At 65.9% G+C, this 9,481-nt stretch overlaps 1 protein-coding gene across 3 annotated transcripts; it reads left to right on the top strand.

The window, feature by feature from the left end:
• The first annotated feature begins 1,119 nt into the window (after positions 1–1,119).
• RIMS3 (regulating synaptic membrane exocytosis 3) lies at positions 1,120–9,378 on the top strand. 3 transcript variants are annotated; one of them, XM_065744691.1, is made up of 7 exons: positions 1,120–1,418; positions 7,282–7,522; positions 8,083–8,224; positions 8,307–8,419; positions 8,666–8,767; positions 8,843–8,982; positions 9,073–9,378. In XM_065744691.1, the coding sequence occupies exons 2-7, from the start codon at positions 7,291–7,293 to the stop codon at positions 9,283–9,285; spliced, it is 942 nt and encodes a 313-aa protein (XP_065600763.1). In that variant the 5' UTR covers positions 1,120–1,418; positions 7,282–7,290; the 3' UTR covers positions 9,286–9,378. The 3 variants fall into 3 exon arrangements, with proteins under 3 accessions (XP_065600763.1, XP_065600761.1, XP_065600762.1); XM_065744689.1 differs by having other exon boundaries at positions 7,261–7,522; XM_065744690.1 differs by having other exon boundaries at positions 1,120–1,435.
• Positions 9,379–9,481: the final 103 nt, after the last annotated feature.

Below are 9,481 nucleotides of genomic sequence, written 5' to 3'. Positions count from 1 at the left end.
ATGCTACAGCAGAGGTTGCACTCCTGGCCTTTCTCCCATCAGTCAGCCCTCTCCCATCCCACCTGGCTCCCGTTACAGCAGTCCTCTGCGCTAATCCCAAACCAGCTGTTGCTTTGGGGCAAGCATCCCCGAGCAAAGAAACGCGTGGAAAAGAAAAATCTGGATGTAAAGAATCTGCCTGGACACAGACACGCTGCCTCGTAGAGCTGGGACGAAAAGAAGAAGCCATTTCGGGTCAGGTCTGGGGGCTCTTTGTTCCAGCAGGTTGCCTCCTTTGGGTGCAGAGAGTCCCTGCAGTGAGCAGCTGAGCTCCCCGTGGGTGCAGGACCTGAGCCCGCTGCCCACAGCCCCTGCGGCGCCGTAAAGCTGAGCCCCACTAATCTTCTTAGGAGTAATCACATTAAACAACTCCTTCCACCAGCACAACAGCAAAACGCAAAGGAGAAGGTGGTGGGAAGCCGACAAAGCTGAGCTCCTTAGTGAATGAAGGGCCGGCAGCAAGGGGCTGAGCCTTGCCCGGGGAGCAGGGGACAGAGGGGTGCTCAGGGAGCTCTGGGCCAACCCAAAGAACAGCAAGGATTCCAGCTAAGTGTTGCCACGAAACTCGGTGCTTTATCATCGAAACGCAGCAGCCAAAAAAGCCCCAAGCTCTGGAAGGAGCGGCACTCCACCACCGAGGTGTTTTCAGCACCTCTGCCCCAGAAGCAATGTGTTCCCACCGCTACGCCGTCCCCACAAAGCTGCAGATCCGCTTTGATGAAATTGCCTTTCCCGAAGAGATATTTCCAGCCACTTCTTCTAAATATTACTCATAAAGGCCCCCTCCAGACAACCTCTCTCCCTCCCCGACTTTGTTTATATGCTTTGAATTCTGTTAGGAAACCGTCTCCCTACTTCAGCTCTGTTTTATCCAAGTTTCCATATTTAGTTCTTTCAGCTATTCCTGCTCCTTCCCCAGCCTTCCCGTGCCCAGCGCCGGGACCTGCCGTGTCCCTGCCATGTCCCTGCCGTGTCCCTGCCGTGTCCCTGCCGTGTCCCTGCCGTGCCCCCGCTGTCCCCTTCCCGTACAGCACCCCGAAGGGATTTCCTCCCCATCCTCTCTGCACCCACAAATGCCCGTTGCACTTTGCCACCTGCACACCCCGGATCACCCCCTGGACACCGTCGCGCTTTTGCCCACCTGCTCCGGGACCCCCACGCCGTGGGGTGGGGAGTGCAGGGCGATCTCAGCCCGCTGTTATTTGAGGGAGAGACAGAGTTAAAGTCGGTGAAGGAGGGTTTCCTCGTGGCACGTGGCTGCCATGTCAAAGGGTGCGCAGCCCGGAGAGGGAACGCAGGGAGAGCACTGGAGGAATGCACCATGAGCGAAAGGAGAAGCGGCTCCGGGGGACGTTAGTGTTTGCCTTCGGGGAGCCAAGGTGAGTCCAAGGGCAGCGTGGGACCACCGCAGCCCCTCTGCTCCAACTGTCTCCCTCCTTCAGAAGGAATTGGGGCACAGAATGTACCCCATTCCCTGGGAGGGCTGCGCTCGGGCACCAGCCACAGCCCCAGAACGGTCCCTGCCCACGGGACGGCGGCTGATGGTGTTGGGGACACCCCATCCCAGAGGGTCGTGTGTTCCCTCTGCCCCTGCAGCATCCACCACAGCCAGCACAGGCTGACGGCTGCGGGCACGGCCGGAGGCTGTGGGGGTGCTCGGTGGGTGTGGGGCCTGCTGGGGGGCTCTGGGTGATGGGGAGCGAGGTGCAGCTGGGGGGTCTCGAGGTCTCGGTGCTGGTTCCAGGGGTCTGGATGATGGAAGGAGGGTCAGAGGGACAGCTTGGGGGTCCAGCCAGCAGGCACGGGGTCTGCCTGGTGGCTCTCGGGGTTTATGGCCAAGTACAGAATCCTGCTGGCACCTCCTGGGGACTCCAATTGTTGGGTACGGGGTCGGGCTGGTGCTTTTTGGGGCGCAGGTTCAGCTGGGACCTCTTGAGGTCCGGATGGTGGAAGGAAGGTCAGCACAGCAGATCCCAGGCTCTGCGCGGGGGCTGCAGGGTCTGCCCCGACCCCCTTTGGGTCTGGCCGACGACCACAAGCCCCACCCAGCCGCGGGCGACCCACAGCCGCGGGCACAGCGGGATCCCCCGCCGCCCTCGGGCTGCCCCCACCGGCCCCGCTCCTCGCGGCTCCTCCAGCCCCTCTCCGCCGCCGCCCGCTCCGTCGGGGCTCCCCCGCCCGCCGCTCCCAGCACCCGCCGGGGCCGAGGGGAGGAGCGGGCACGGGCGGCGGAGGCGGCGGCGGCGGCGGCGGTGGGTGAGTGCCCGCGGGGCGCGGTGCAACGGGACCCGGCGGGGCCGCACCTGCCCCGAGCATCGCGGGCGGCAGCGGGGCCGGAGAGGGGCGGGGGGGGAGAGCGGCGAGATTGGGGGATGCTCGGGAAAGAGAGGGACCCCCGAAGCGTGGGTCTGCCCGGACCGGGGGCTCCGGGTCGGGCGCTGCCGGAATCGAGGATCGGAGCATTGAACCGGCGGGGGCAGCGCTCCCCAGCGCGGCTCGGGACCGGCAGCGCTGTCCCTGTGCCATCCATCATCCCCGCTGAAAGCCCGTTGACGTCAACCCCGTCCCGTGCCCGCCTGGCCCCGCCGTGGGGGGACACGGGGGCAGCGATCGGCCGAGGCCGGGGGGGGCGGGGGGGTGGGGGTCCTTCCCGAAGAGGGGTGTCACATCGCAGCCCCCAGCCCCGCGGAATGCCGGCGCTCAGCTCACCTCTCGCTGGTGCTGTGTCCGTCAGTGCTGCTCTGCTCTGTCCGTCGGTCCCTCTGCGCCGTGTCTGTTGGTCCCACAGTGCTCTCCGTGCACACACAGCCAGGTGCTGAGGGTGGTCGTGCAGGGAAGCCCCTTACAGGCTTGCTGAGGAGGAGTGAAACGGTGCTGCAGGGTGGGCAGAGGCCCCGCTGGGGCTTCGTGTTAGGAGGAAGCTATGGGTGTCACTCCGGCCCCGCAGCACGGACCGGAGCCGGGCGGTGTTGATCAGGAGCGGTGGTTGCTCTCACGTCTCAGCACAGTCCCCAGTTGTGGTGGTGTGGAGTCGTGGGGTGGGTGCCTGTGTTGTTCTGCAGCCATCCCTGCTGGGTTCCTCACCCCACACACCAGGACCCATTGCTATGGGGTGGGCCAGTGTCCATCCCCACGGTGCTGCTGCACACGGGGCTGTGGGGGAGCACGAAGAGTGAGCGGAGCCCCCTGCCCCAATCCAAAGGGCACAGCGGGACACGAGCCGTGGGGCTGTGCTGGGTGTTTCCTTAGGGCACGGTGGCCGTGGGGTCCTGCAGCTCCCCACACGCTGGGGACGTGGCTGTGGTTTGGTGCACAGGCCGGGCTGCTGCCCCGAGCTTCTCCCCTCCATCCCCAGCCCCCCTCTCAAACCAGCCCTCCTGCTGCTCCCGCCCATCTCCCCATGCTCTGTGCCCTCTCTGCCATCCATTTGCTGCTCACACCCCAACTCTCAGCTCCCTCTGGCCCCATTTCAGGCCCATCCCTTGAAGCACTGCCTGCACTACGCAGAGAGGGGTGAGACCGCGTCCCAAATCGGGGACAGTCCTCCCCCCTCCATCCCTGTGCTGTCACTTCTGGTCCCACCTGAGCTGAACACGCTCCTGCTGTGCCACAGCCGTGTGGGAGCACCACAGTGCTGCACAATTCCAGGTTACAGAGCACCAGATTCTCCTCCCTGAGAGCAGCGCAGCACCGTCTCCTCGCATCCATTTCCACACGCTCAAAGATGTTGTGTCACAGCATCCCTGGTAGCAGGGGAGCAGGCTCACGTTGTCACTCCTGCAGTGATTTAGTGCGGGGTCGACGTGCTCTGTGGCTCCTTCCCTGTTCAGGGCTCCCACCTGTGTCAGGTCCCTGTGCCATGGGGATATGTGGGATCAGGGGGTGACCGAGAGCCCCCCACCTTTGGCAGGGGGATCCCAGGAGGTGGAGGTGTCGCTTGCTCGTGTTGGCTGTGGGGTGACGGAGTGAGGAGGGGATGTGGGGCTGCCCCCCCAGCGCACTGTCCCCGCTGTGGCTCTCGTGTGGTGGGGGGGGGGGGGGGGGGCTGGGTGCTGCCGTGGGCAGTGCTGTGCTCCTGGCATCGCTCCGGCTCGCACAAGTCTTCCCAAAGCAAGCAAGTTTTCTGCTGACCCCTTAAGAAACGGTGCTGGAATTGTGCAGCCCTTAGCATTAAAAAAAAATACCCAACAACTTTTCTGCAAGCGTTGCACCTGACCTGCTGGGCTCCGGGCAGAGCCGGGGGGGACCCCACGCTGCCACGCTCACGGAGCTGGGGGGGTCCAGGTGCCCATCCCGGAGCCCACGGCCGTGGGGCTGCCCCTGTGACCCCAACACATTGCACTCGAGCATCCCAGGGCTGATATCGGCGATTCCCACCTGAGGGGTCTTCGCAGCCCACGTAGGTGCGCGGCCCCAAAAGGCGCAGCCGTGGTTCCTGGTTTGGGAAAGGAAGGGGAAGAGTGTGTGTGGGGGGGGCTGGGGGCTGGCTGCCAGGGGGAGGGAAGGGGATGTTCTCCACGAGTGCAGGAGCGCTGCTGGGAGCAGCAGCAGCAGAGCGAGCTCAGCCCTTCCCCTGGAGGAAGCAGCTCCATGAAATATTGATGGGATCCGCGCGGCGCTGAGCGGTGTGAGCTGCATTGCAGAGCTCCGGGCCGCCAAGGCAGAAACTGATGGGGATGGGAAACGCCGTCAGCACACGGCCCCCCCCCACCCCGTGCACCCCAATACCGACCCCACTGCGGACCCCGTGGGGGCAGCGCTCTGTAAGCGGAGCAGCCCCATAAGCAGCGGCCCTATGGGGAGCACGGCCCCGCGAGGGGCAGAGGGGATGGGGGCCGAGCCCGGAGCAGTGGGGCTGCCCGATGTGGTCCATGCAGCACCGCTGCCCCCCACCGCAGCCCTGCCGGGCGGCTTTGGGTCCTCTGATTCCTCCACGTTGCCGTGGAAACGACGGGATTCAGCGCAGATCTGATTTAACTGCGTGGCAGACGTCACACAGGGACACGGGAGAGGGCCGGCGCCTGGGGGGGCTGAGTGTGGGGCAGACGCGGGTGCCCCCACCCGCTGACAGACCAGCTGTGTGTGTGTGTGTGTGTCGGGGTGCTGTGCTCCCTCCCAGCCCTCCCAGTTTCCCATCCCAGTACCGCTGCCAGGCCCTGCTGGGTGCACCCAGGCTGTGGGTGAGCTGTGCGTTAGGGAAGAAAACCCCATGGCCAAAGTGTGGTGTGTGTGCAGTAGGACCAGGGGGACGTGTGCCCCCGCGTGGGACCGTCACCCCCAGGCTCCCGCTGTCCTCGCGTGGGCTGCATGCGCTGAAGGATAACCCCCATCGGGCAGTTAAGCCGGGCTGAGCAAACACCTATCAAACCTGAAGCGTTTAATTACAATTAAGTACTTTTAGGGGAAATGAAGCCTTGATTTCTCCCCGGCGCGTGCTGCTGAGCCACACGCAGTGCCCTCGCAGCAGCCCCCCCAGCAGGTGGGCTTTGCCCTAAAAGCACGGCCTCAGTGCCCCCCTCCTGCTGCAGGTACCCCTCCCCGCAGCCCCAGAACACAGGGACCCCGGCCCGGGCCCCCAGCCCCCTCTGTGCCCTCCCTCCAGGGGACGGCTGCCATGGGCTGCTCGTTTATCACCTCCCCCCCCCCTCCTGCTCCCCCTGCCCACCATCAGGGGCTGTTCCCCACCTGCACGGGGGCACCATCCTCCTCCTCCCTCCCCCAGAGCCCTCGACAAAGCGTCATCCCATTTTTCTTGTTGTTATAATTACTGTTTGTGTCGTGCAGGGTGTTTGGGGCAGGGCTCCCTCGCAGCCCCGGGGTAGCACTGTGTAGGGGTCACCGGGATGCACTGGGGCACCGTTGCCACCCGGGGGTCCCCCGGATGTCCCCGATCCTCCAGCCTTCCTTGTTTCCCCCTTTCCAGTGTCCCCGGCAGTTCTGGGGCGCCCACTGCGTTCCTCTGCATCCCAGCTCACCCCATTGCATCCCACTGAATCCCACCTCACCCCACCGCATCTCCCACCGCCCCTCTCCTCAGCACCGCCCCCTCTCCCCCCAAGACCCCCCCCCGCTGGACCACCGCCGCGTGCCCCCGCTCGCTCGGGGCTGGGAGGAGAACTGGGTCAGCCGTGTCACCATGGAGATGCTGAAGCAGCGCCGGCACAGCTCTGCTCTCCAGAAACCCACACGGCGTGCCCGGGCTGCCCCACTCCTCCCGCAGTGGGGCCGGGGGGCCGTGTAGTGGGCGGGGGGGCCGGGGGGTGCTGCCCAATGCAGGTAAGGGACCTCTTCCAATTTGCAGGGGGGGGGCACGGGGCCCGTGTCGGGGCCATCGTGGATCAGTGTGGGGATGTCACGGCGTCGCATCGCTCCGGGCCCACTGGGGCCGTGGGGCCGTGGGTCGGCATCGCCGTGCTTTGCCACACGGGGCTGTGGGGTGGCAGCCCGACCCCAGGGCGGGAGCGCCGAGGGGTGCAGCGAATCCCTCCTCCCTGTGGGGTGGGGACCCTTTGCGTTTCGCACTGAAATGATCCTATTACCACTGCACTGTCGTCGTCTCATTTGCTCCCTGCGGAGCTCTGTGCTGAGTGGGTGCTGTGGGGCAGCTGGGGGGGAAACTGAGGCACAGTGCTGGGAGCAGCGCACAGGCCGTGCTGGGGGAGACGTTTGGGATCCCTTCGTCGGGGCGGGGGGCTGGCGTGTCCCAAAGAAAGCGAGTGCTGTGCCGGGGTGCTGCTGCGTGGCGTTGGTGAGATGGGGGTCCGTGTCCCCCCCCGTGCAGCGTGGGCCGTGCTGTGCTGTCCCCCTGCGCTGCCCCATCGGTGGCTGCCACTTCTCCTCTGCGTTTGTGGCTTCGTCTCTTGAAAGAGAAACATTTTTCTGGGCGCTGCCTCCATCCATTATCCTAAAGTGGCTTCACTTGGCCCGCAGTTCATCATTCACCTCTGCCTGGAAGATGGATGCTCCCATCCCGCCGCGCTTTAAATATTCATGGGGAAGGGAAGCAGTGAGGGCCGGGAGCCAGCGTGGTGCTGGGGGTGGGCACGGGGGTGGGCCCACGGCCACGGTGGGGTCTGGGGAGTCCAGGCTCTCCTCTGGACCCTGCGCCGTTGGGGCCACGTGGAGTGGGGCTGGGGGTGGTGCGTCCTCAGGGCACGCACCGCACGGCCCCGCGGTCCTGCCTGGCTGAGCACCCCCTGACCCAGCCCCGCTGTCCCCCAGCTGATCCCCCCCCCCCCGCAGTGCCCCACCATGTTCAACGGGGACGCCGGCTCGTCGTCGTCGTCGTCGTCGGGCAGGAATGTGGTGCGCAGCTCCAGCATCAGCGGAGAGATGTACGGCGTGGAGAAGAGCGCGCGGGGCAGCGCCGACTCCGTCAGCATCACGGCCAGCAAGAAGCGGCGCTCCAGCCTGGGCGCCAAGATGGTGGCCATCGTGGGGCTGTCCCAGTGGAGCAGGAGCACTCTGCAGCTCAACCAGAGCGGTGAGCACAGCCGCACCCCTCCGCCGTGTGCCTCGGGCCCCCTGCTTTGCGACGGGTCCCAGATGCCCCGGGCGGGACGTGGTTATCCCACGGGGATGTGGTCATCCTCCCCAGCCCGTCCCTCATCCTCCGTGGCTGCAGCAGAGCGTGCACGGTTCGCTCTCAGGGCTCTCGCGGCGCTGCTACAGCCTTCCCTGCTCACCTTAAAGGACCCCGACGAGCTGGCAGGTTCCTACAAACAATGACAGCAGTGATCGTGGCGTGCTGCCCGCTCCAGCAGAGGCACACACAGTGCCCGTGGCACCGGGCACCAGTGGGGGCTGGGGGGGGTCTGCACAGTGCCAGGATGGCTGGGGGCACGCTCCTCCCTGCGCTTCTGCCACCGCTGGGGACACGCGGCAGCGCTGGGGCAGCAGCACACCGAGCACACACTGCTCAGCACCTCCTGGGACGGCTTGGCCGAAGGCAGAGTGGGGTCCGTGCGTGTCCGTGGGACCTGGAGGTGTCGGCACCCCCGACCTCACCCCACACCTCGGCTCACCCCACCCTTTGCCTTCCAGAGGGCGGTCCCAAAAAGCTGCGCAGCAACATCCGCCGGAGCACCGAGACCGGCATCGCGGTGGAGCTGAGGACCAGGGTGACCAGGCAGGGCAGCCGCGAGTCCACGGACGGCAGCACCAACAGCAACAGCTCCGACGGCACGTAAGGGCTGCTGCCGTGTGCCCGCCGCGCCGGGTGGGGGCACCCGGGGCCCCGTTAGTGTCTCTTGCTCCGTCCTGCCCAGGTTCATCTTCCCCACCACGCGGCTGGGAGCCGAGAGCCAGTTCAGCGACTTCCTGGACGGGCTGGGCCCGGGGCAGCTCGTGGGGCGGCAGACGTTGGCCACCCCCCCGATGGGTGAGTGCTGGGGGTCCGTGCTGGAGGAAGGGGACGTCTCTGAGGGCTGCAGTGGGAACGGAGGGGAGGGGCTGATGGTTTCACCTGGTGATCTTAGAGGTCTTTTCTGACCTTAATGAGCTGCGACCGAGGCTGCCAACCCCAGAAGTGGTTTCTCTGGGTGCCCGGGGTCCATCCCAGCCCGGCTCACTCGCAGCGGGAGGAGGGCACTGGGAGGATGCTGAGTGCACCCCTTCCCCTGCCCAGGAGACGTCCACGTGGGCATGGCGGACCGCAGCGGGCAGCTGGAGGTGGAGGTGATCCAAGCACGGGGCCTCATCCCGAAGATGGGCTCCAAATCCATCCCAGGTAGGGGGGGGAGGGGCCGGGGCCGTGCTGGGCGCTGCCACGAGCTGCCCTGAGCCACCACTTCTCCCCCCACAGCCACCTACGTGAAGGTGTACCTGCTGGAGAACGGCGTCTGCCTGGCCAAGAAGAAGACCAAAGCCGTGAAGAAAACCTGCGACCCCTCGTACCAGCAGGCACTGCTCTTCGAGGAGAGCCCCCAGGGCAAAGTCCTGCAGGTGAACCCCCCCCCGGCAGTCCCTGGGGTGGGGATGGAGCGGGGGGGGGGGGGTGCGGGTGGCCCCGCTGATGCCACCTCTGCCCCACAGGTGATCGTGTGGGGCGACTACGGGCGCATGGACCACAAGTGCTTCATGGGCATGGCGCAGATCGTCCTGGAGGAGCTCGACCTCTCCAGCACGGTGGCGGGCTGGTACAAACTCTTCCCCACCTCCTCGCTGGCCGACTCCAGCATCGGGCCGCTGGCACGCCGCCTCTCCCAGTCCTCACTGGAGAGCTCCACCAGCCCCTCCTGCCCATAGCGGGGGGGGGGAGAGCCGTCCCGCCCCCCAGGACTGTGCGTGGATGGCTGTAAATATCCCCAGCCTTTTTATTTTATTTTTTCTTTTTTTGGTGAATTTGAAAGTTCTCCTTCCCGACGCGACCCCGCGCTGGGAGCACGGAGACGCCGTCCCCTTCCTCCCATCTCTCTCCTCGGGAGGAACGGGGAGCAAAAAG

Source organism: Cyrtonyx montezumae, unplaced genomic scaffold (genome assembly GCF_038088225.1).
Source record: "Cyrtonyx montezumae isolate F1298 unplaced genomic scaffold, pur_monq_1.0 scaffold_31, whole genome shotgun sequence".
Lineage (NCBI taxonomy): Eukaryota > Metazoa > Chordata > Aves > Galliformes > Odontophoridae > Cyrtonyx > Cyrtonyx montezumae.
Note: the sequence above shows the minus strand (reverse complement) of the source record. Positions and strands in the feature narration are given on the sequence as shown.

What these genes read in the sequence shown, in the direction of transcription:
- RIMS3 (XM_065744691.1), top strand. Translation starts at nt 7,291, where the DNA reads ATGTTCAACGGGGACGCCGGCTCGTCGTCGTCGTCGTCGTCGGGCAGG. An exon ending in GTTGGCCACCCCCCCGATGG is followed by an intron (nt 8,420 to 8,665) that starts GTGAGTGCTGGG and finishes TCCCCTGCCCAG; the next exon opens with GAGACGTCCACGTGGGCATG. An exon ending in GGGCTCCAAATCCATCCCAG is followed by an intron (nt 8,768 to 8,842) that starts GTAGGGGGGGGA and finishes CTCCCCCCACAG; the next exon opens with CCACCTACGTGAAGGTGTAC.